Genomic DNA, 27,198 nt, shown 5'->3' on the forward strand with positions numbered 1-27,198 from the left:
TGTACGTGTGTGATTGACATATAATAAACTGCACAGATTTGAAGCAAACAATTCGATATGCTTTGACATATGTATATACCTGTGAAAACATTAAAATCAATATAACATACATGCCCATTATCCAAAAATGTTTTTAAGTACACCTTCATAATCCCATTCTTTTTTTTCTTAAAGATAAAACGCAAGTCAAATTTGCTAGGTTTGTCCAGAAAAGTCAGCAATGGTGATATTGCTGGTTTTTCCATTTCAAGGCTCTCCATGGCTTCCACGGTATTCTTGCCATCTTTCACCTTGCCAAAGACTACATGCTTGCCATCCAATCACTCAGTCTCAGCAGGGCAGATGAAAAACTGGGAATCATTTTTGTTAGGGCCAACATTTACCATGGATAAGATGACAGGACCTGTATGCTTCAGGATGAAATTCTCATCATGAATTTCTCCCCAGAGATAGCATTGCCACCAGTACTATTATGGCATGTGAAGTCACCACCTTGGCACATAAATCCTGGAATTATTCTGTGAAAGCAGGAATCTGTATAACCAAATCCTTTCTCCCCAGTTCTCAGAGTATGAAAGTTTTCTCTTGTCTTTGGAACTTTGTCTGCAAACAGCTAAAAGGAGATGTGGCCCAAGGGCTTGTTGTTGACAGTGATATCAAAGAAAATGATGAGGCTGACCATGGCTGGGCAGTGAAGAGGCTTGGGGTAGGACCATCTGCAAGGCTGTAATCCTGTTCTTGCCCTGGTGAATGGTGGGCATATTCCCTGCCCAATTTCCAAACAAACAGATCTGCTTCCTGTCACTATAGATTACATTTCATTAGTTAATTTGTTTTTATTGCTGTGTAATTCCCTGGTATGAATATATCATAATTTTTAGTTCATTCACTTCTTTTGGGTAGAAATTTGGTTTGTTTGCAGTTTTTTTATTTTTAATTTTAACCATTCTAATAAATGTGTAATGGTATCTTGTGGTTTTAGTTTGCATTCCTTTAATGACTGATGAAGCTGAGCATCTTCTCATGTGATAATTCATCATCCACATATGTACTCTATTCAAACTTCCTTTCAAATATTTTGCCCACTTTTTTAGTTCCTTTTCCTCTCTCCTTGCTATTGAATTTGAGAGTTCTTTATAAATTCTGGATATATTATATGTATTCGCAAATGTTTTTTCCAAGTTGTTTGCCGTTTCTTTCTCTTACAAGTATCTTTTGAAGAGCATAAGGCCTTAATTTTGATGAAGTCTAGTTTATCAATTTTTTCTCTTTTATGAATAATGCTTTTGCATTACATGGCCTCTTTATTTGGCACATGGCCTCTTTCCATCTGCAAAGCCAGGAATGGCTAACTGTCTTTCTCTGACACCAATTCTCTTTACTTCCTCTTATATTTAAGGGCACTTGTGACTACATTGGGTCCACCTGGAAAATCCAGAAAATCTTCCCTATCTTGAAGTCAGCTAATTAGCAACCTTAATTCCATCTGTTATCTTACTTCCCTTTTTCTATGTAAGGTAACATATTCCCAGGCTCTGGGTATTCAGATATGGACATCTCCATTAAAAGACGCTTACTCCTTGGAAGGAAGGTTATGGCCAACCTAGATAGCGTATTTAAAAGCAGAGACATTACTTTGCCAACAAAAGTCCGTCTAGTGAAGGCTATGATTTTTCCAGCAGTCATGTATGGATGTGAGAGTTGGACGGTGAAGAAAGCTGAGCGCCGCAGAATTGATGCTTTTGAACTGTGGTGTTGGAGAATACTCTTGAGAGTCCCTTGGACTGCAAGGAGATCCAACCAGTCCATCCTAAAGGAGCTCAATCCTGGGTGTTCATTGGAAGGACTGATGTTGAAGCTGAAACTCCAATACTTTGGCCACCTGATGCGAAGAGTTGACTCATTGGAAAAGACCCTGATGCTGGGAAGGATTGGGGGCAGGAGGAGAAGGGGAAGACAGAGGATGAGATGGCTGGATGGCATCACTGACTCGATGGACATGGGTTTAAGTGGACTCTGGGAGTTGGTGATGGACAGAGAGGCCTGGAGTGCTGCAGTTCATGGGGTCGCAAAGAGTAGGACACGACTGAGCGACTGAACTGAACTGAACTGAGGGGGAGATATTACCTGACACAGGATGAATTGTGAATCCTTCCATCTAGTGACGCTATTTCGTTTTATAAGACCTTAAGTTTTCCCTTTTATCTTTGTCTCCACCTCCTAATTGCCAAAGGGAAGTTCTCATTTCTTTTTTCACATTTTTTTCTCTCCCAGAAGTTACATATTTCAAAGATGTCCCTTTACCTCATGTCTGGGCTTTTTCATCTGGCATACTCTGAAGTCTCTTCCCTAATAATCCTTCCTCTAATTTGTGTGGACATTTTTATAACACATTCTGGTTAGGCTGGACTTAAACTTTTCTTGTGATAGTTTCAGATCTACTTTGGACTCCATCTTTTTCTGTCCTTTCCACAATTGTTCTTGGTCAGCTTTTGCTTTCCTTGAAGTACTGCTGTGGAGTAAGGCTAGGACTGACAAATGAGAGACACATGAGATGAAAAAAAGATTCATCTTTTTTTTTTTTTGATTCATAGTTATTTTGAAGTTTTAGTACTCTTTGTTCTCAAGGTCTGCTGAGTTTTGGTGTAGACACACTTTTCCCTTCTTTTTGTTTTGTATACTTCTCAGAGCATCTATTGAGTGTGTGCTGCATGCTAAGAGGACCTCTTAGGGATCTGGTAACTAGTCTGCTACCACTGTCTGAAGCTACCCACAAACTCTACCTTTTGTTTTTATTTCACAATATTGAGAAAACACTCCATTAGACAGAGAAGCACTTGTAAATGGTAGCCTTTTTTTTAATAGCTCACATTCTAAATTTGGGACATTTCTTATTTGGTCCTGAAACTTAAAAGTAGTGTGCATACTTAGTCGTTCAGTCGTGTACGGCTCTTTGCAACTTTTTGGACTGTAGTCTGCCAGGATTTGTCGGTAGGATTTTTCAGGCAAGAATGTTGGAGTGGGTTGTCACTTGCTACTCCAGGAGATCTTCCTCACGTAAGGATCGAACACGAGTCTCTTGTGTTTCCAGCACCGGCAGGCAGATTCATTACCACTAGCACCACCTGGGATGCCCATAAGAGAGAAAAGTAGAAGGATTTTTTCAAAGAGTTAATTATCTAACATCATGAATCAACCCAGGCTTCCAGGTAGTTGTCAAAGAACCTTAGTCAACTTGAATCTTGATTGTTTTGAGGACATTTCAAAAGTAGCTTTAATTTTGAGATATTACTTTTTTTAATGCCAGATATATCAGTGCCTTGCAGTTCCTTTCTCTGTGAGATAGATAACTGTTTGAGTGTTTGATATGAAGAATGACTAACCTAATCACTCTGCATGCTGTCTTTGAGGAGAGAATGTGGGGGGCATTGTTTGAAGCGGGAGACTAGTGAAGTGTCTGTTGCAATAATACTGTTAAGAAATATAGGGGTCTCACATCAGTGTTCACAGAAACACTACTTACAGTAGCCAAGACATGGAAGCAATCTAAGTGCCCATGAACAGATGACTAGTTTAAGATGTGTTATATATGCACATTGGAATATTACTCGGCCATAAAAATAATGAAACATTGCTATTTGAGGCAATATGGATGGACCTAGAGATTATCATACTAAGTGAAGTAAGTCAGGCAGAGAAAGACAGATATGACATGATATCACTTATATATGGAAACTAAAAATATGATACAAATGAGTTTATTTACAAATTAGAACTCGACTCAGACTTAGAAAACAAGTTTATGGTTACCAAAGGAGAAAGTGGAGCAGGAATAAATTGTTTGGGATTAACAAATACACACCACTATAAATAAAGTTGATAAACAACAAGGACCCATTGTATAGCACAGGGGACTATATTCAATATCTTACAATAACCTATAATGGAAAAGAATCTGAATGTATATGCTGAATACCTTTGCCGCACACCCAAAACTAACACAATATTGTTACTGTTCATTACTATAGTTTCTATAGTTCAATAAATAAATGATAAATATGGAGTCTTATGTTACTATGAGTAGCACAGGGAACTTTGCTCAATGTTATGTGGCAGCCTGGATGGGAGGGGAGTTTGGGGAAAAATGGATACATGTATGTGTATGGTTGAGTCCTTTTGCTATCCACCAGAAAGTATCACAACACTGTGAATTGGCTATATTACAATACAAAATACAAAGTTAAAAAAAGGAAATATGGAGTCTTGTGGTAGCCATGGAGTGGATGAGAAGTGGCCAGATTCTAAATATATCTTGAGTTAGAGCTGAAAGGATTTCATCAGGGATTGGATGCAATATTTGAAAAAAAAAAAAAGAGTAGTTAAGGATGATTTCATGATTTTTAGTTTGTATAAATGAACGATGTAAAAAGGGTTGATCTGGATAGGAGATTTAAAAGTTAATTTTGGAAATATTAAGATGGAGGTGACTATGAAATATCCAGAGGAATGTCAAGTAGGCAGGTAAATATATAGGCCTGGAATTCAAGAGAGAGAAGGGGGGTCTAGGATGGAGTTATAAATATTGGAATCATTAGCATATAGATTGTTTTTAAAGCCATGAGACTGGATAGGATCATTAATGGAGTGAGTTAAAGAGAGAAAGAAGTCTAAAGGCTGAGATTTGGAGACATCAGTATTAAGACATCGGTCGGATGAGTAGGGAATAGCAAAAGAGATTATAAAGTAGAAAGAAAACCAGTGGAGTGTGGGGTCCTAGAAGCCAAATGAAGAAAGTGCTTCAGGGAAGAGAGTAACTTGACGTTTCAGATACAGTGGCTAGATCAAGGAAATGAGAACTAGGAAACAACCACTGAATTTAATGACTTGAAGGTCATTAGTGGCCTTGCCAAATGTAGTTCCAGTGAAGTAGTAGAGTGAAAACAACACCTGAATGAGTTCAAGAAGGATGGGAAGAGAATGGATGCAGCAAGCATAGACAACAATTGCCAAGCTTTCCCCACACTGTAATGGATGTAAAGCAATGAGATGAAGCTGCATCGAGAAATGGATCCAGGGCATTTTTGTTTGGTTTCTGCTTTAAATGGGGACAATAACAGCATGTTTATATGTTTGTGGGAATGATGCAGTGAAGAGGAGAAATTGATGATGCAGAAGAATTTCTGCACCAGTGGTCTTGAGTAGAGATGAAGGGATAGGCTCTAGTCCACAAATGAAGATAGAAGTACTGATGTCATACCTGTAAATGAGGAGAAAGCATGGAAAATAGGCAGGAAGATGAGAATAAGTGGATGAATGGATGATCGGACCCTGAGGAAATTTCTTTCTGTTTGCTTTGTGGAAGTAAGGATGGGAGCAGAGATCTTGGAAGATAGAAGATAAAGAAGAAGGTGTGAGGATCAACTGGGAGACTGGGGGAGCCATTGGATCTGAGGATTCCTGCAAAGTCAGAATGAAAACACTTGAATATGAATAGCTTTTGTCTGAGGTAGTGGAGCTATGGTGTGTTTGGGGGTGCTATAAAGCTAAAAAGATGAATTAAGACCAGTTTATAATTTAATTAATTCATCTTGGGATAATACTGGTTTACAATTTTTGGACTTGGGGAAATTCTCAGGATGCTTAGAAATGACAAGGGTAAAGAAATGTCTGCCATTTGGCATCTCTACTCCTATCATGGGAAAAATATTCAGAAAATTTGAGATGTAATTATTATAGATATTTGATAGCTTTTCTTAATAATACTAACTTGGACAGAAACAAATCAATTGTGGGTCCTTACCAAATATATCAAGTGATATTTTTTAGCATAGAAAGTTTTTATGCTAAGTTTCAGCCTGAAACATTTTGTGTGTAATATAAGTTCTAACAGAAACGTAATGTAGAGAATGTGTTTACACTCTTTTGATATGAAGCACATCTCTAAGGTTACTGAAAATTTTTAGCCTATGGATGGATTACCACTGCATGGAAAAAGAAATGAAATGGAAACATAATGCTCTTTTCCAGGACATGCCAAATATCTTGTTTTGAAATGAGGATTTGAATAAAATGGTTTCCCAAATGTCTTGTTCTCTGAATCAGTAGAAACCATGAAAGTGTTTACTGTGCTTCTGGCAAACAACAAATTCTCAGTCCTCAAAAGCACAGCTAACATTTTCTATTTGGAGGAAAGAAGGCATGCAAGTAGCAGGCTGAGAGAACTTTTGTTTTATTAGCTCCTGAAGTTAAAAATTCACAGTGCTATCACATAGCAGGCACTCTAAGCACACTTCTTGAATCAGTAAATGAGAATACAATATGATATTATCTCCTTTTTCTGTGACAGGTTGTAAACATTTGCTTTGAAATACTTTTTCTTTTCTTGTGCTGAACAAGGCAGAATTCCCTACCTTCAATTTCAAGGTGTTTTATCTGAGCAAGTTTCAAGCTGGAATTAGATAGCTTCCTTTTTGCTCCTTCTGCTTGTTCTGAAACTACAGAAGAGAAGCACGAAACCAAATACTGAGGGATACATTGCACGAGTACCACTTCAACTAAACCCAAGCCAGATGCAGACAGTTCAAGAAATAATAGAGCTGAAGACATCACACTTTTCAGGGATGCCAGGACCATTTGCTTCCTCTGCTATAATTTATGTTTCTGTAGTCAAGGTTCAGTTATACCACAGTTTAGAAAACTCCCTGGAAACAGCATTCACCATTAGCTGCTCCAGAAGCACAGGAATTCCTTTGATGAGTACCAAGAGATTGGTAACAATACCTCCTAAAGGGCCAGGTTGCTAGGTAACAGCATGTTTCCTTGGTCACGGTGAATACATGGAAGACCCCAAAAGGAGGCTGCTGATTCTTCCTGGACAGCTCTTCTGGGAATGGGATGAAAAATGTCTTCAGAAAAATAGGTTTAGGAAGGCCAGAGGAATTTTATGCACCAGCAAGACATGTCAGAAAGGTAAGCAAACGAAATGTTACAAGTAGTCTTATTCATTCCTTTAGAGAAAACAAACAAGCAGAGGTTTGTGTGTTCCTGGATTAAATTTCATTTAAAAATGTAAAATCATGAAATCTGGGTTACTGATAACTGCTGCTTAGAGAAATGAGCCACCACCTCTCCTATACGCAGGCAACTGGCTACAAATATAGTTCAGGTAATCATTGCTGTAACAGAGAGCTGGACTTAACTGTCTAGTAGTGGTACATTTATAGCTACACACGGCACTTAAAGGGAGTATGTGTGAACTTCAGGGGGAAAATCAGATAGGACAGCCAGAAGGAAATATCTATTAGTTAATACCCACTAATTACAGATAGCATATTTAAAAGCAGAGACATTACTTTGTCAACAAAGGTCCGTCTAGTCAGGGCTATGGTTTTTCCAGTAGTCATGTATGGATGTGAGAGTTGGACCGTGAAGAAAGCTGAGCGCCGAAGAGTTGATGCTTTTGAACTGTGGTGTTGGAGGAGACTCTTGAGAGTCCCTAGGACTGCAAGGAGATCCAACCAGTCCATCCTAAAGGAGATCAGTCCTGGGTGTTCATTGGAAGGCTGATGTTGAAGCTGAAACTCCAATACTTTAGCCACCTCATGTGAAGAATTGACTAATTGGAAAAGACCCTGATGCTGGGAAGGATTGGGGGCAGGAGGAGAAGGGGACTACAGAGGATGAGATGGCTGGATGGCATCACTGACTCGTTGAACACGGGTTTGGGTGGACTCCGGGAGCTGGTGATGGACAGGGAGGCTTGGCTTGCTGCAGTTCATGGGGTCGCAAAGAGTCGGACACGACTGAGAGACTGAACTGAACTGAATTATAGTTAATGTTAGTTTTATCTATTAGTTACACTTAAATGAAATAACTACCAGAAAACAGGACTTTTACTAGATCAATAAAGTAACAAATCAGATTAAATTAGAGGCCAAAACCCAATCCTTGTTTCCTCATTCCTAAATTTTATAGCTGTTACATAAATGTTTCTCAAAGCATGCTGATAATTAGACAATATATGATTAGGTCTCTTAGGGACTTGAATGTTTTGTCCTTATATGAGTTTAAATCGGCTCTCATCCTTAAAAAAGTGAGATTTGCACCTTCAGTTTTCAGGATGAAATACATTGTGCTTTCATGAGTGTGTGAAATTTATTTATAGCTCCCTAAATTTCCTGCCTATAGTTAAGATAGGAATCATGCTTAAGTAGGGATTTAAAGCTGAAGCAGTTATACTACAGAAGTTTTATTTTAGTTAGCAAACTATGAACATCTCAAGCAGTATGTAGATATTTTGTTGATTTTAATGTCAAAAACTGTGAAATAATTAGAAATGGGCATGTGAATCAATAGTTTTTAAATGTGTAGAAGTTTTGTGACCAGTTATAAATTTATTTTTCCTACTTGCTAACACCCGTGAATACACTGTACCAAGAGGAAGTTTACTCATGAATTCTGTAAAAAAAAATGATATTTATGATCAATATTATTATTTTTAAGCTAGTACATTTTATAAAATTACTTCAGAGACAGGGTAAAAAGTGATGCCCAGGCTGCAACTTAAACTTTAATCTTCAAATTTTGAAGGAGTGGGGAAAGAGTGGGAGGGAGGGAAGGATGGCGAAAAAAGAAAAAAAAAAATTTTCTTAGTGCCAGTATTTGTTCAATCACATTTCTGCACATCATGAAATAAGTCTTGGTCATATTACCTTCCTAACATACTGTTAATTTCATTTGAAAGTTTCTAGTTTTGTCTCTGCTAACAGAACTACCTAATCACATATTGTCCTTTAGTGTCTATATTCTTCTCCCTTGCAGTGTTGTAGGTGGTTGAATATTCAAAACTGTAACAATACAGGGAGTAGTAAAACATTCCTCAAGTACTGGGAACCTTCTAACTAGCAGCTATATATGTGGTTACAATAACATTCTAAAAATTTCTAAATATAATTTTATAAAGAAAACATAGAGGTATCTCGGTTTCTCTTCATTGTTCCTAGGATTTTAATATAAAGAGACATGTGTACCCCAATGTTCATCGCAGCACTGTTTACAATAGCCAGGACATGGAAGCAACCAAGATGTCCATCAGCAGACGAGTGGATAAGGAAGCTGTGGTACATATACACAATGGAATATTACTCAGCCATTAAAAAAAATACATTTGAATCGGTTCTACTGAGATGGATGAAACTGGAGCCCATTATACAGAGTGAAGTAAGCCAGAAAGAAAAACAACAATACAGTATACTGATGCATATATATGGAATTTGAAAGATGGTAACGATAACCCTATATGCGAGTCAGAATAAGAGACACAGATGCATGGAACAATTTTATGGACTCTGAGGGAGAAGGTGAGGGTGGGACGTTCTGGGAGAATAGCATTGAATCATGTATATTATCGTATGTGAAACAGAACACCATTCCATGTTCGATGCATGAGACAAGGGCTCAGGGAAAAATTTTATGGACTCTGAGGGAGAAGGTGAGGGTGGGACGTTCTGGGAGAATAGCATTGAATCATGTATATTATCGTATGTGAAACAGAACACCATTCCATGTTCGATGCATGAGACAAGGGCTCAGGGCCGGGGCAATGGGATGACCCAGAGGGATGGGATGGGGAGGGAGGTGGGTGGGGGGTCCAGGAAGGGGAAAAAAAAATAAAAATAAAAATGTCAATGAACCCATTAATAGGTACTGAAGTTTATAAGCTTTTTCTCTAAAGAATTTTGATACATTTGTCCTTTTACTTTTGTTGTCCCTTAATATGGGGGCCTATTTGTGTTTATAGGAAGGCACATGGGGCTAGAACAACAGGGACAGGAGAAATTCATTAGGATACAAGGCTACATAAAATTAAAATCGGACCATTAAGGTAGAAATAAAGAAATGACAATTTTAGTTGTATATTTTTCAAAATTATAATTTGTTCCTCTATGTTTTTAAAATCAACACTCTAAATAATTTCAGATATATCTGTTAAAATTCTGGGCCTTAGGTACTGAAATTTTAGGGATATTTGTAAAACACATGAGTTTTTTAGAACATTCATCACTATATGATTATTTACTTAATTTATGAATTGATTTCTAGGAACTTAATTTAGAGCCATCAGAAATTTGAATGCAATAACATGGTATACCAAATTTGCTATTTCAGACACTAACATGTTATAATTGCAAAAGACTTCTTGATTTCATGAAACCTCCTTTCTTAGTGTTTTACAATGTTTCATCACCATCCCTAACACGTAGATAGCACAACCATCACCTGTTTTTACAAATGAATAAACTTATATATAGGCATAGAGAGGACAGGGTTTCTGGATTTTAAAAGATAAGAAGAATAGTCAAAGTAATCAGAGATTGGATTGATATCTTCTTTCAGTCAAATTTAATGCCCTAGAGTTCATGGTAAGTTTCCTCTAGCTGATAATCTAAGTGCATGGGTTTAGCAAGATCCCAGTAGATCTGAGAACCTAGCTCAATAATCTGTGGGGGCGGGGGGGGGGAGAAAGAAAGCATCTGAGGACTTGGGGAGCGTCCTTTGCTGACTGAAAAATACGATTGAGCTTTTTCTTTTTCTTCTAAATACAAAGCTCTCATGATGCAGCACCGAATATAAATGGAACATTTAGAGATGGAGCTGTAAGCAATGCCATCTTGACCACACTGACTGTCTGAAGGGGCCCCCTGGCCTCCTGGATGGTGTGTGTTCAATACAGCCTCCTTCATCTCAGAAGCTCGGCTTCACCTTAGAAACTAGGCCATCTGCCACTTCCTCCTTTCCTCTCCTTGCAAAGCTACATAATCACCAACTTGACATTTTAATTAAACAGATAGCATCCCTTTGCAGCCGACAATTTATGAGGCTTATAAATTCCTGATTGTAAACAACAATGCAATCTTCCAATGAAAGGGGCTCATGAATTGATAACTTATATTATTGTTTTCTTTTGTCCTGCAGTCTCAGCTCACCATATTCCCTCTTGTTGGCCATTCTACACTTTTTGAAACCAAGAACAGATGGCCAATTCAGATAATACCACCTATTTTAAAGACATCATAAATCACTCCTGACAAATGCTGTACTGTTTTATTCATGGAAACTTTATATTACAGCATTAATAAAATTAATTTCTCTTTCATAAAGTTTAGAGTTGCAACTTATGATAATTGTTTGTTCAATGCAGGCAGAAAGATTAAAAATGAGTAAACCAAAATACCAACTAAACTACAAGCCTGGTTTTATTTTCCTTGGGAAGGGGAGATATGAGAGGGTTTTTAAAACAGCTTGATATCACCTGAAATGATGTTCTCATAGGTTCTACTGCTAAAGGTTTACCATTTATTTTCAGTAAAGAGTCACCGCTCAGATTTACATATTCTATTAACTAGTGAATTATTTATCTGTAGTTAAGTGAAGCAATCAGAATAGGAAAAATCAATATTAATGATTTTCCTTAATAACAACTGCATCCAAATAAATGATACAGATTTACAGTTATTTAAAGAATCACAGTAACTTGTCTGAAGCTTATTTGAATTGTAGTAATTAAAAACACTTGATCATTTACTTGTTTGACTTGGACAAGTTATGCCACCTCTTTGGCTCTCTACTTCCTCATCTCTAAAATCAAAATAACAATGTTATGCACTTTGGTGATTTTAATGATTAAATACTTTGGCCACCTGATGCGAAGAACCAACTCATGGGGAAAGACCTTAATGCTGGGAAAGATTAAAAGCAAAAGGAGAAGGGGGTGGCAAAGGATGAGATGGTTGGATGGTATCAGTGACTCAACGGACATGAATTTGAGCAAACTCTGGGAGATAGTAAAGGACAGGGAGGCCTGACGTGCTGCAGTCCATGGAGTTGCAAAGAGTTGGACACAACTTAGTGAATGAACAACAACAATGATTAAATGAGTTAATCTCTGTAAAGTTCTTGGTATAATGCCTAGCACATCGCATATGATTAATAAATGTTAATTATAAAATCATTATATTAGTAATAGTTGTCATCCTGTTGCTGCCAAAAAGACACAAAATCAAACCAGAAAAGCTTTTCACTCAGGCAGAGTCCACATCATCTTCTGAATATCAAAGGTAAGGACCCACCAGAGGTGCTAAGTGACCTAAGGTCACAGCAGTAACAGTTTTAGATTCCCGGGACTCATGGTTTTGCACTCTGGACATCAGTGACGTTTGCATGAAGGCAGATGGGGTAGAAGTTTGGATTAGTCAGATAACCTGGAAGATGCTCTATCTTTTCTTGTTTTTAAACTAAAGGATCACAAATTATCTTTCTTTGCTGATATTTTTTCCCCCTAAACCAGACCAAAGTAAACTTCTATATGGAATTTATGATAGAAGTAATGGAACAAAGAAGAGCTTGAGAACTTCACGATGTCAGCACACTGCCCTTCACCACTGCCCTCTGGAATGGCATCCAGGAGGGGTATATGAATATGATGGAAAGAATCCAGCCTTTAGGACCCACAGAAAGTAATCACGCTGAAAGGGACACTAGTTATCTACTGGTTAGAATCTTCTCAGATAATCTGTCCTTAGCTGAAACTCTAGACCAAATTTATTTCATTCTATTCTGGCAGGAAAAAAAGCCAGTGAAAGAGAAAGAACGAGTATGGATGTTATTTGCCTATTTATTTCTGTCACCAAAGTTTTAATTATTTTCTGTTATTCATAAATGTCTAGTAGCAGTCAAGACGGAGAAGGCAATGGCAGCCTACTCCAGTACTCTTGCCTGGAAAATCCCATGGACGGAGGAGCCTGGTAGGCTGCAGTCCATGGGGTCGCTCAGAGTCAGACATGACTGAATGACTTCACTTTCACTTTTCACTTTCATGCATTGGAGAAGGAAATGGCAACCCACTCCAGTGTTCTTGCCTGGAGAATCCTAGGGACGGGGGAGCCTGGTGGGCTACCGTCTATGGGGTCGCACAGAGTCGGACACAACTGAAGCGACTTAGCAGCAGCAGCAGCAGCAACAACAGTCAAGATAATGGCACAAATAGTACTTCTAGTTTAAACTCTCAAATAATCTAATGTAAACTAAGATAATGAGATAATTTTCAGTTACTTGTAAATGTGATTTTACCTTGAAGCTGTTGTGCTTGGTCTTGCAGCACTACACAACCAAAGTACAGTGAAAACCCAATCAACTGGATCTTTCTTATTAGACATTTTGGCTTTGTGAACTTATGGTTCCCTGTGCTCTCCTTCAAAGAAAATAAGACCATTTCTCACACTTTAGGTTTAAAAACAAAAGAGAGAGAGAGACACTTCCAGATTTTCCTATTGGGTCTGCTTCTCATCACCGTGTTGCTGTTCAGTTGTGAAGTCGTGTCTGGCTCTTGGCGACCCCATGGACTGCAGCACGCTAGGCTTCCCTATCCTTCACTATTTCCCTGAGTTTGCTCAAACTCATGTTCATTGAGTCAGTGATGCCATCCAACCATCTTATCCTCTGTTGTCCCCTTCTCCTTGTGCCTTTAATCTTTCCCAGCATCAGGGTCTTTTCCAATGAGTCAACTCTTTGCATCAGGTGACCAAAGTATTGGATCATCAGCTTCAGCATCCGTCCTTCCAATGAATATTCAGGGTTGATTTCCTTTAGGATGGACTGGTTGGATCTCCTTGCAGTCCAAGGGACTCTCAAGAGTCTTCTCCAACACCACAGTTTGGAAGCGTCAGTTCTTCGGTGCTCAGCCTTCTTATTGTCCAACTCTCACATCCATAATGACTACTGGAAAAACCAAAGCTTTGACTGTATGGACCTTTGCCAGCAAAGTAATGTCTCTGCTTTTTAATACACTGTCTAGGTTTGCCATAGCTATTCTTCCAAGGGGCAAGCGTCTTTTAATTGAGTGACTGCAGTCAGTGTAAGCATTGATTTTGAAGCCCAAGAAAATGAAATCTGACACAGTTTCCATGTTTTTCCCATCTATTTGCCATGAAGTGATACAACTGGTTGCCATGATCTAGTTTTTTGAATGTTGAGTTTTAAGCCAGATTTTTCACACTGTTTATAGGGTTCTCAAGGCAATAATACTGAAGTGATTTGCCATTCCCTTCTCCAGTGGACCATGTTTTGTCAGGCCCTCATCACTGTGTAACCATCACTAAAGTTCAGAATCACAGAAGAGTCAGTCATGTCATTATCCTTATTTTCCTGATTTCATTTTGGGAGAAAATGGCTAGCATATTTTCATAAAGACAAGAGAACCAAAAGTCAGTTAAACGTTTATCCTCTGTTCATCCCTTGAAATACTATTCCATTTTGCCTTATTTTCCCTGATTGTTGGCCAAAACTCTGGTTAGAGATAGCAGGATTTACCTGCTTCAGGAATAATAAATTTTGCACACTGTAATGTTTTTATAATGTTTGTTAATTTGTTGCCATGGCAAGGTATTCTTTGGTAATGTCAAGAAAACCATATCCAGATTATTAAAGAATTGCTCAATTGGGGAATATTGGTGAGGTATATATTTTCTGACTTTTTCACATGATTAAGACCAAATCTTTTGCTATTTAGTGGTAGATGGAGGGATAATTTTCTCCTTGATAACAAGGCACAGTTGTTTTATTTTCTTAATGGCATAGTAGCACTATTTTTAGAATATGATGTAATGGCTATGCTCTTCTACTCTAACACATCAGTTAATACATGAAAAATGAAAGACATTTCTACATTATACTTCATGAAGGCAACTTCAATATACAAGAGATGTGTCAGTTTCTTGTAAGCAAAATTGCTACAGAGCTTCATAATAACTGTGCCATAAAATATAGAATGCTGTCTCTTAAGATTCTTGGAGCCGAAAAATAATCCATCAAGGGTAAAAAGAGGCCAGAGATAGATACAAATTCTAGTTTTACTTAACATGAAAAAGCATACTCAGATATTATTTTTAAATTGACTTAAAGTAATATACAGTACAAATTATAGAAAGAGAAACATAACCACTCCTGAGGAGAAAGGGAAAAGTGCAAGAATAACAGTAAATAATAAATACAGGAAAGCAAAAAGACATTTTATATCTCAGTGGCATAACAATGGGAATAAAGAGAGAATAGGACTGTTTTTAAGTGAAATATTTGAGCAGTATTTCAAAGTGAGTAAAATTGATTAAAGAACCTGAATTTTTAATATGTTTGCCACCAATTTGAGGAAATATAATAGGCTTGGGGGAAATTTCAGGGAAAATGGAAGACCCATATCAATGGGAAAACCAGTAGGGAGTTTAAAGCTTATTTGGCACAAGCCAAATCTGTAGCAGTAGTTCTACTAGGAGTGGTATTCCAAAATTAGGGCTGATTTCCTTGTTCATATCCTATGAGCATGTATTCATGTGTACCATTAGATTTACTTTTCTAAGATGTGCAGTCTCTGTAGACACTCTTACCTGGAAGAGAATTTGCCTTAAGTGACTGTCAGCCATAAAAAAATGTGTTTAGGACTATGACAGAATTCCTAGGTTATCATTTATCTCTCCTATAAATGGAAAAGCTGGTGCTTATAATTTGTGGCTATTGATGTTTCATACAAAGATATTTACATTTAAGAACTTTACGTATTTTTTAAAATGTTTAATTGGAGAATAATTGCTTTACAATGTTGTATTGGTTTCTGCCATGTAAAAATGTGAATCAGGCATAAGTATTCATATATCCCCTCCCTCTTGAACCTCTTAAGCATTTTCTTTCACTCAGCTCCTCAGGTCAAAACACAAGCAATCAGGAGACTTGTCCATCTAATTCATCCTACAGCTCCTATCTGAGTGAGACACACGCCCCATGGACTCTCTTCAGGAACAGAACACTGTATTCTCATTCGGATTCTGGAATAGCATCCCTGGTAAGTATTTTTTAATTAGTTCTTTATTTAGTCATAAGTTTAACATGCATTTTACTTAACATTTTACACTTTTTAATAAATGTATACATGTCTTCCAAGGTGGCGCTAGTAGGTAAAGAACCTACTAGCCAAGGCAGGAGCATAAGAGATGTGGGTTCAATCCCTGGGTAGGGAAGATCCCCTGGAGGAGGGCATGGCAACCCACTTCAGTATTCTTGCTTGGGAAATCCCGTGGACAGAGGAGTCTGGCGGGCTACAGTCCATAAGGCCACAAAGAGCTGGACATGACTAAAGCAACTTAGCACACACGCGTACATGTCTTAAACCTCTCCTTGTAACTGGGGAGAAAATGAAAGTTGCTACTTTCAGTCCCAACTCAGAGAGGAAAGAATCTGGGGTGGAGGAAGGAAGACAAAAGAGAGATGAATAGAAAAAATAATGACCAGAGACATAACAATCATGTCCCTTCCTTTCCCTGCTGAGTTCCAATTCTGTCTCTAGTCTAAGAATTATCTCCTTTCTTTATGGAATATCCTTTGTCCACAAGATAAAAAATTTTCCTCCTAAACTCACCATTTTCAGGATTGTTCTTTAACCCATCTAAGTGGAATCACAAAGTTTTGTCCCTCCTTTCCTTCATTCAAAATTTTCCACTTGTTCCTTAGATGAAAATGAGTTATTTCTGTTTGCCTCTCAAACTACAGAAAATGAGTTTTTCAAGCACAAATACCATATTTTATTTAACTTTGTATCTTTAGTGTCTGAGATAGTGCCTGCCACATAGCAGGGGCACCATATTTATTTTTCAATAAATTAATGAGTTGAAATGAAGCATTCTAGTTTCAAAAATATTTATTGAATCGATGGATTAATCACTTGGTCCATCAAAATCAAAAAGAACAGGGTAAGACACAGGAATATTCACCAGTCCTTTAAGAAGAAAGCATGGTCACACAACTGCAATATGTTGACAGCCTTTCATAGATATAAACAAAGAAATGCAGTGGCTCATTTTCCTTTGATGTTAGAAACCCCCAAATCAACCACATAACTCCTTTAAAAAACTGACAGTTTTTTTGCACAAAATTAGATATCAGTTAAAAAATGGAAACTTTATTTTCAATATAGCTTTAGCTTAGACTCATTTTTTCCCAACTAGAGTCTCATGAAATAGCACAAAAAGGCAATTGGATGTGGCAACTACAGGAAATTTAACTTCTAAAAAATTTTTATTCTATGACAGTAACAAGCAAAAAAAATTCCAAAAGCACATAACAGATTGGGGAAGATGCTTCCACAAACATGTAAACAAAACAGCCAAAGATAGACTACATTTTTCAATAATCTAAAATGTGTTTGTGCTTCTTAGTTTTTTAAAAAATAGTTCTGAAGAATAAGTGAATTACTTGAAAGTATGTTAGCAAATCCTCAGATTGTCCCAAAGAATTGCTCAAGCATTAATTAACTTTTTAATGTTGCTGTTAATCAAGTTAGAGAACTTTTGTTATTTTTTAAATGAATATGTTTAAATATTTATAGAGCAACTAAGGTGATTCAGTAAGTAAGTAATGAAGCTAAAAGATCAAAGCCAAATGATTATTAAAAACCCACCTCTTCCCAATTTATTTTGAGGTAGCTTGCCCCAAATTTTGCTTTATACAATGGGCTAGTTCCATGTGTTACACTAAGAATGAAAGGTTCTATGGTTTAAAAGTCCAAGAAAATACTTTGTAGTACAGACTCACAATATATCTTAAGGATACTAAAGTTTCAGAGAAGTCCTGTAGTAAAGATAAATGCTTAGCTTGGTTTAATCCAGTGCCTCATAAGCTTATTTAACGACGAAAATGTTTTTTATGTTAGTCACACAGCCTCAAGCAAAGAAAAACTATACAAAATACTGTTCTGTGGGTGTACGTATTTAACATAATATTCTTTGCTGAGTAATATGCCTTTTTGTTGTGCTAACCTTGAAACTATCATAAGTCATGTAAGATACTAGGAATTTTGATTGACTACAGCTTCAGTAGTAATAAACAGCATAAAATTGCCCTAGATGTGATCTTAACACATATTCTGGTCAGCAATACACTGTCCAGAACAAGGAAGATGACCAGAGACCTGAAATATTTCATTCAATATTGGCCACACATTTTAGGAACAATGTCAATAAAATGGAGCTCTTCCCAAGGAGAACCACGCTTTTCCTGAATAGTCAATAATTTGTAAACCATTATCTGTAAGTAATAAATAAATGACAAAGAGGATGACAACTATTATCAGACACTTAAAATAGTAGTCACATGTGAAGGGATTCTTCCGTGTAGCCTCAAAAGGCAGAGCTTGTACAACTGGACTAACTTAGAGGGATTACTTCAGGTCCATATAATGAAGAGCCTTTAGCAATTACAACTATTCTAAAATGGAATGAGATTCCTCATGAGCTATTCAATAAATATCAGAGGACAGATTATTAGAGGTGGTGTAAAGTGGATTCATGAATGGGTACATATATTTATTTGTGCTATCATTTGTCATCAAACATAAATCAGTTGCAGGTGTTGGAAGATGCAAAATTGAATAAAAATAAATAATTTAGATTGGACTAACATAACATCAATAAGCACATCATTAGGTACCTTGAGTTCAATTTAGCTCGATGTTTGGATGGGTTCACATTACTTGTACAGATAAAGTAAGTGAACTATTTATCGCCAGATGATATTTCTCTTCTCTCTTACTTTAAAGCTTCCATCAGATTCTTTTAAGTACCTCACTTGGCACAAAGTAAAACAAAATGACATCCAAGGAAGTCAACTGCGTTGCCCACGAGTAAGAGAAGGTAAAGGAACAGAAGTGTGTGATCTTTTTGTACATGCTTGTTGTAGATGTTTTTTGGGCATAGCAAGACATTACTTGGGGATAAAAACCTGTATGACCTAGAGGTAGAAAAATTTCCTTTTTCAAGACCATATAGTTGTTAATATAGCAAAACCACCTTTAAAAACATACTCCTTTTCTTTTAAGATTTATTCATTTGTTTATTTATTTTATTTTGGGGCTGTGGTGGGTGTTTGTTCCTGTGTGTGGGCTCTCTCTACTTGTCATGAGGGGGGACTACTCTTCATTGCAGTGCACGTGCTTCTCATTGGGGTTCTGTATGGGCTCTAGGGTGCAAGGGCTTCAGTAGCTTCAGTGCGTGGGCTCAGTAGTTGCTGCTCTCAGGCTCTAGAATGTGGGATCAGTTGTTGTGGCGCATGGGTTCAGCTGCTCAGTGGCATGTGAGATCTTCCCAGACCAGGGATCAAATCAGTGTCCCCTGCATTGAGAGGCAGACTCAACCACTGACCACCAGAGAAGCCCTAAAAGCATAATCTTATAGCTGATCATATAAATAATAATGTTCAATATTAAATATTGGAAAACAGAAACAGAAGAACCTGTAATTCAATTATCCAGAAATAATCACTGCGACTTTTATTTCCATTTAGTCTTTTTTTGAAAAGCATGTATATATTTCCTTACAAAATAATGTGGACACCTGTATTTCTTGAGTTTTTTCACCTGATATTGTGAGCCTTTATTTCCTCCATGTTATAAACATTACTCCAAACAAATTGTTTAGAAGTTGCATATCTTTCCATCATAAGGATATAATCAAATTTATTTAACCAATGATCTTTGTTGGAATTTTATAATCATGAAAAACACTGTTACTTCAGTGGATGACTTTAAGCTGGTTAATCCTACATTGACTTAAAAAGTATTAAAAGAGAATCTAAATAAACCAGTAGTCTCATTGTACATTTTCACTAAACATTTTAAACTTGGTAAAATAACCAATGCTTTATTATTCCTCTTTCATACTGTCAGATTTTATAAGTGTGCTGGTGTGACAGCATGAAGGATTTTTAATCTGAAGCCCTCGATATATATAATGTTTGATTTCTAAAAGTAGCTGCAATAGATTATAAGTTCTGTAGGAACAGAGACTGTTATCTTTTTGCATCCTTCATAAGTGGATGAAATAATATTAGACATAATTCCTGCTGCAGTGATTATTTGGTCCTTATAAAATATCAAGTATCTTGGCTAATTTACATCTGTATTTGTAGACTTGCAGATACATTGTCTATCATACAATTGTAATATTGATTTAAGAAAAGTTGCTATAGGTATATTCATCTGCCCATTTCCACCTCTCAATTGCATTACTTTACCCACTAATGCTTTTCTTCTTTCACTCAAACTCAAATGACAAAGGTGATTAAAATAACAACTGTTTATAAAGCTGTGAGTTAAATATGTTCTTATGGTTTAACTCTACCGTATCTATTTGCAGCTAGGCATTCATTGGCTTATATAATAAAACATTTTATGTAATAATTTAGATTATATATTATATTAATTTATTTTATAATAATAAAATGTTATTAGATAGTACTATTAGAGGTAAATTACACTTCCCTTTGGAGACCTTAGAATATTTTTCTAAGAGCAACAAATTAAGGAAAATTGTTGACACGTACGCACTTCTATAATTAAAGTAAGTAACCAATAAAGACCTACTATAAAGAAATTTTAATGAAAAAATAAATAAACAATAAAAAACAAATTATGGGGAATTAGGAAGGAAGGAGCTCAGAGGCCATGGAGGCCATGTATGTCACAGGTATAGAGTTCATCAACAAAAGAGAGAAAGGGTTACATCAGGGGCTAAAGAAGGCAGGGTTTAGTAGGCTCTTAAACTTCAGTGCGGAGAAGGCAATGGCACCCCACTCCAGTACTCTTGCCTGGAAAATTCCATGGATGGAGGAGCCTGGTAGGCTGCAGTCCATGGGGTCGCTAAGGGTCGGACACGACTGAGCGACTTCACTTTCACTTTTCCCTTTCATGCCCTGGAGAAGGAAACGGCAACCCACTCCAGTATTCTTGCCTGGAGAATCCCAGGGACGGCGGAGCCTGGTGGGCTGCCGTCTATGGGGTCTCACAGAGTCGGACACGACTGAAGCGACTTAGCAGCAGCAGCAGCAAACTTCAGTGTGTGCACAAGTTACCTGGAAGTGTGCAGAAAACACGGATTCCCAGGCCCTATGCCTGAAGCATCTGATGTAGTTAGTGTGCAGTGGGGCCCTGGAATCTGGATTTATTAAAATTATTATAGGCGATTCTGTTGCAGGTGATCTGAGGTCCCTACTATGGGAAAAACTTGTTGAGGGGGCTTGGAGAGAGGCAGGAAATAAAGACATTTGAATAGGAAGTGAAACACTGGGAACGGAATGTAAGAGTATTGGCATTTATGCAGGTGTATGTAGGGGTTGGTCGTTAATAATTGTGGCAGCCACCATGAGGCAAAATAAATTGTATTTGGAGTGACAGATGGAGAGTTGAGATTTAGAGAAAATTGCAGAACTGAAGAAACTGGAGGAGATGACAGGAGAATAAAAATCTAGGAGTAAACTGAAAATGAGCATGTGTAAAAAGAGTCCAGCAGTCTCCCTCCTTCTCTGATCTAAGCAACCAAGTCATGAGCTGATGTCATCACTCAGCAAAATTGGCCCTCATGAAGATCCCAGTGGTCATTCATGCAGAGGCTATCATCACTCTCCAGAGATAAGGCACATTTTGCTTCCATTAGGCCATTAACAACACCCAATCTCTTGCAAGTGACTGGTCGTAAAAGGAATGGAGCATGATCTACGGGATAGGAAACAGTGAAAAATCCCATCAACTCAAGCCATGAAGAAAACAGATGTCCCTTGTTCATTGCCCTAAATTTTGTTTAAGTGTTTTTTGTGTGAGATGGAGAACAAGTGCATTTGAAAAGCATTCTGATAAGAATGCCCCTCTTTCTAGATTAGATCCTGAAACACCCATCAAAATTACTACAGTTGATATCAGTGGCCCCAATTGTACATCCAGGAAGAGTTCCCAAGAAAAGAAAGGTTAGCTGGTGTGTGATAAACAGCAATTTCCCAGGGCTTTGATTGCCAGATAGAGACTGACTTAACTCCTCCCAATTAAACGAAGCCAAAGAGCATATTGTTGGCAGAATTCTTTTAAAGACTAGATTCTTCCTGTTTGAAAATTCCCCAGCAAGTTAATTCAGTCACTGCTGTTAGGAGTTACAAATCCAATGAAGGGACAAAGAACAAGCTCAGAGATGGCAGGTGAAAGCCAACATCCCTGAGATGTCAGATATTCCAGACTTCAGTTCTCAGCTGCTGAGATATATCTTCAATTACCAAGCAGGTCTGAGGGGTTTTTTTTTTTTTTTTTTAAAAAAGAATCCAATTTAATACATCTCCTCACAGTGGAAGTGACCTTTGGCTTCTAACTCCAAAGAAATCTTTGCAAGCTGCTTTAAAAAGAAATAATTGAAAGAGCAGAAGATCAATCGATATCAAACAAACAATAAAGGGCAGAGTTTAATAACTCTGGTATAGCTATTGCACAAAGAAAGTTACCAAATTTGGTGTGGAGGAGAGGTTGTAAATAAAGACAATAAAGCCTGAGGTCTCCCCAGTCAATGAGTTGACTGGTCCAGTTTTTCCAGTTCTATACCTTTTAATTCCAATCCTAATCAATGAAGAAGGTGATTTCCTAGCACAAGGATATTTTATTTGTAAAGTAGTTGGGATACTACTACCTTCAGGGTATGTAATTTCCTGAGTGGCAACATTACAGCTTGTTATGAGAGAAATGCCTGAAAGCACAGGTTAGATTCTTGGCTTCCACCTGCGTCTGATGAAAGAACTGATGTTTTTGTCAAAATAATGAAGTATTGGCCTCTTGCTCTTATTCCCTTCCATAAATCCTTCATAAATGGACTCATTATCGCCCATCAGAGTCCAGACAAACTTGCCACACAAAGCAAAGTTTGCTCTTGATATCTTCAATATCGTTTCTGTGTTCTTTTCACCTTTGAAATCATGCATTCCAGAAAAAATGGAGTGAGGAGAAGTGGGTACAAATGGTGCCAGGTCTGACTCTTAGAAATACAAGATGTTAGAGTTGGAAGGGAATTGAAATTAAACCTGATGGCTCGGCGGTAAAGAATCTGCCTGCCAATGCAGGAGATGTGGATTCGATCCCTGGGTGGAGAAGATCCCCTGGAGAAGTAAATGACAACCCACTCCATTATTCTTGCCTGGGAAATCCCACGGACAGAGGAACCTAGCGGGCTACAGTACATGTGGTCTCAAAAGAGTCAGACACGACTCAGCGACTAAACAACAAAGTTTAAGGTGGCTTTCAGGGGCTTGGTTGGCATCGGGAAAGAGTGAAGTTTGCCTATGGAGGCATGATAAGGGTATCAGGGTCTATGACAATAAGAAAACCTATGTTGGTCTAAAAGTATTAGAAATAATTTTATAAATTAGAAATTTATAAAATCTTGATAAAGTATTGTGAACTTCAAACATAATTTCTCACCAAATTCAGCCCTTGATGGGCCCTTGATGCTAGACTTCCCCATATTTTTGCAGACATGGAAAATTGAACAGCTCAGAAAATTAAAATTAATCATCTGGAGGCAGACGATTACCTGCTACTTAATTCCAGACTGGAAATAAAATATCCTTTCCCCAATCCTGGAAGTTATGTGCAAACCTGATTTAGAGGACAATAAGGCTGGAAAATAGTAGGAAATGAGTTGGAAATGGGGACTGGGATAAGACTGTAGAAAACATTGCCTGATGAACTAGGCTTTTCCATCTTTATTTGGTAAGCAATAAGAAACTTCTGAAAGGTTTTGAAAATATCAGTCCCATGGTAAACGCTGTTTTTAGGAGAGCTGGATAGCAATTTGTGTCATTTATGCTGAAGAAAAGATTACAAAGCAGGAGATCTGAGAAGGTAGCTACAGTTCAGGTAGGAAGATGTGAGTGTCTGGACATTGAAAAGGAAGGGACAGATTCTCAAGGGGAAAACTGGTAAGATTAGGTGGTTTATTGAATTAAGAGACAAAAGAGAAAGAAAGTCAAGAGTGACTTCATGATCCCTAAAGAGAAAATTGTATGAAGATTAAAGCCACTGTACTGGTGATTTTTCTCACTTGCTTGAGCTAGAAGTAATTGATGTAATATTAAAAGTTAACTCTACATGTTGACTTTTTCCTACAGTTAATAGAGGTCATTCCTCCCTTTTGATTACTCTAGAAAGTCATCAAATTATCTCTGAACCTCAAAATATTTGTCATAGTAATGTGCTAAATTGCATTTAAAAAGAAATCTATATCTGAGAATTTAAGTTAAAGCTGACTTTTGATCCTCTGCAGAAACCTAGACCATAGGTAGCAGACTTGTGAACAATTTAAATTAAAATAATCTACAGCCCTATTTTTTTCTGATAACTGTATTCACTTTACTGTAAACTGAAAAAAAGTAAAACAGATGAAAAATAAATAAAATTGCTGATTTGTTTGCTATTTCCTCTCTCTTGTATAACTCATCTGGCGATGGGAGGGCCTAGGAAGTAAGCCCATCAGAGATGGCCACAAGGCTTCCTGCAGCAGGAAGAGAAACACAGGAACTAGGGGGTTTAAATATTTATTAATCATTTCTTGATTAATATATTATTGTCATACCTGGGCATCTGATTTAGTGTTTTCACATTGGAAGTTTCACTGTATTTTGTTTGGAAGACATGAGAGTTATTCAGCAAATTTCAGGAAAAATAATTTTAAACAATTAGAAAGTGTTCATAGTGGTCAAGTCCTGGCTCCTCTTCTGTCCCCATCTCTCCCTCAGCCTGATTTAGGCAGGCAGAAGTGTATTTAGTCACATACATCACATTTTGTTACTGCTCACACTATAGTGGCATAGGAGTTCAATCCTGTCTCCCTCAGTCCTAATATCAAGTGGAAGTTTAAAACAACCAGTCAAGCATCCAGTGGGGATGTTGGTCCTGTCTTCCTGAACCTCCTTCCAAGATCTCACCTTGTGATTTCTGCTCAGGACCCTCTGCCGAAGAGCTGCTCTTCAGACAGGAGGAATGTACTTTGCCTTCACAGAAAACAGTCCTTGAAAAAAACAAATGGGAAACATGGCTGCAAGAAAACTGGGAGGACTGCACGGTGAGAGCTTAAAAAAAAAAGCATATTTCCTTCATTGACTAAATTATGGCATTTTTTTAAAAAGGTCAATTGCCAGAATAAACATCAAAACTTTAAGCACATCTCTAGAAATTTCTATGAAAATAGTTGTGACTGGAGCTCCATCTCTTTTTTCTACCCTTTCTCTTCATCAAGACATGCTACTTATTTTCTAATCTTCATTTTATATTGATATTGTTGAACTTTGGAAAAAGTTTAAAAGAAAAGAGAATGAAATTGGATTTTTGGTAATAAAAAAGTCAAGTGTTGAACGATAATCCTTATCAATGAGTTTATGATGTAATCTGGACTCCTTTGAATGATGTGGTAAAAGGTAAAAGTTTTGATGATCTAGGGAAGCCATTGGGGTCTGAACAGAACTATCCTGGAACAAATCAAACTTTCAGCAGTGAAGGATTTGAGGTGTGGTCTCTTGGTGCTGAAAATGACTCAGCTGGCTGAGCCACTAGTATTGAAACAGTTCCCATAGTTAGCTCTCAACCACTACCCACCTGTGGGGTTGCCGTCACTCAAGCTTTCAAGTGATGGTTAAGCAGAGGACTGAAGACTTAACTGTGAAAAATAAGCATTAGTAGCAATAGAAGAATAAATGGTATTCTTTATAACAGAGTAAGATGCCAATATTTTTGTTTTTCAAAGTGATCAAATTGCATGTGAGGATTTTAGGAAATCTTCCAGAAATGAGACTTATTGGGATCTCCCAATGGCTCTTCTGTTTCATAGATGAATCTTGTATGTCATAGAATTCTAGAATTAGGGATTGGGAAGGAGCTTCCGATTGGGTCTGGTCCAAACACCTTCCTTTCAAAAAAGAAAGGAAAGTTTAGAAAGAGAAACAATTTGCCCAAGGTCACACAGCTTATTAAGGGAAGCTAGGAAAGTAGAATATTGTTTCCCAGTACAGTGTTTTCTTTTCTTTCTAAAATTAATTTTAATTAGTCACATATAATGGATACATTCCACTCTTTAAAATTTATATAGTGCACCTACTTATTTGAAAATTTTAAACACACCTAAAACTTTAACCTCCACTCCCAGGATTCTTTTTAAAAGTAATCATTCCAGTGTATACATGCATTTGTTCTTTATAGCTGTCATTTAAACCGTGGATATATTGCAAAGGCCAATGGTACCTTGCTAAAAATTTCTCAGAAAGTTTAATTGGCCTTTAGATAACTATACTGCAAGAGAGTGGCTAAATGAACCCTAATCTATCACGGAAAAACTTATTGGGAAAAGCAGCCTATTTGAGAAGGTTATGTTTAGTATGGAAATGATAGATATAATCTCAATATTTCTTTAGTTTTGTTTAGAATGAAGACCTTTTATACTTTGGGAAAATAGAACTTGTAGTATCAAATTTCGTAATGTTTAATGTCTGAATATATCAAGACCATTTTTAGGTAGAAATATCTATGTTTCTTTAAAAATAGTAAATTATTTTGCTTCAAATTAAAAAAAAAGAATGTCATCTTATGCAATAATTTCTAGTCACAGAAATTGACGGCAAAATTTTGGAAACAAAAAAAGTAAAGTTGACTTTTAGTAATAGAGTTTACAAGAGCAATGCTACCACTGAGAGTGGTTTTAATCTCCTTGACATCAAAGTTGATTAATGTTAAAAGTAAAAATAAAATATCCACTATCTCAGAAATATGCCACATTATGTATATGTATATATCCCTGGTTATTTTAAAATAAAATCATATTTTCCATCTTTTGAATGATGGCATCTTACTCTGAAATTTTTATAAATGAGATTTCTGAGTATTTCCAAGGAGGCTAAAGACTTGGGTTCAATCCCTGGGTTGGGAAGATCCCCTGGAGAAGGGAACGGCCACCCACTCCACTGTTCCGGCCTGGGGAATTCCATGGACTCTATAGCCCATGGGGTCACAGAGTCGAACACAACTGAGTGACTTTCATTTGCAAATACAACTAATCATATAAACCCAAACAGTGCTTTACCCCCTCTACTTTTCATACCTAGAAAAATTTCAAAATCTAAGGGTCTTTCCATCTCTACCTGCCACCTCCCACCTGGTGTTTAATTCTAAACAATCCAGTCAATATCTTCACCCTCCTTCCCTATCTTGAAAATCTCTGCAATAATTGTGAGTGTTTGGATGTGTGAATATTTTAGAAGACCAAAAAACAAAACAGTAAAAACTGCTGACTTAAATATATAGCAGTT

At 37.2% G+C, this 27,198-nt stretch overlaps 1 protein-coding gene, 1 long non-coding RNA gene and 1 pseudogene across 5 annotated transcripts in view; 1 reads left to right on the forward strand and 2 right to left on the reverse strand.

Annotated features, from left to right (window-relative positions):
• Positions 1-27,198, reverse strand: part of LOC145523115 (uncharacterized) — a 92,943-nt gene that overhangs the window by 34,081 nt on the left and 31,664 nt on the right. The gene's annotated exons all lie outside the window — the stretch shown is intronic.
• LOC145538341 (peptidyl-prolyl cis-trans isomerase A pseudogene) lies at positions 196-682 on the reverse strand (annotated as a pseudogene).
• The window catches only part of LOC145523092 (acidic leucine-rich nuclear phosphoprotein 32-related protein-like), a 30,351-nt gene continuing 9,978 nt past the window's right edge, over positions 6,826-27,198 (forward strand). For all 3 annotated transcript variants that reach the window (XM_081532893.1, XM_081532884.1, XM_081532890.1), the window contains exons 1-4: positions 6,826-6,969; positions 15,745-15,889; positions 18,638-18,731; positions 24,847-24,965. In XM_081532893.1, coding sequence (XP_081389019.1) covers positions 6,944-6,969; positions 15,745-15,889; positions 18,638-18,731; positions 24,847-24,965 — 384 coding nt within the window. In that variant the 5' untranslated portion in view covers positions 6,826-6,943. The remainder of the gene's footprint in view (positions 6,970-15,744; positions 15,890-18,637; positions 18,732-24,846; positions 24,966-27,198) is intronic.

Source organism: Giraffa tippelskirchi, chromosome 2 (assembly GCF_054371585.1).
Source record: "Giraffa tippelskirchi isolate mGirTip1 chromosome 2, T2T-mGirTip1v1.2.pri, whole genome shotgun sequence".
NCBI lineage: Eukaryota > Metazoa > Chordata > Mammalia > Artiodactyla > Giraffidae > Giraffa > Giraffa tippelskirchi.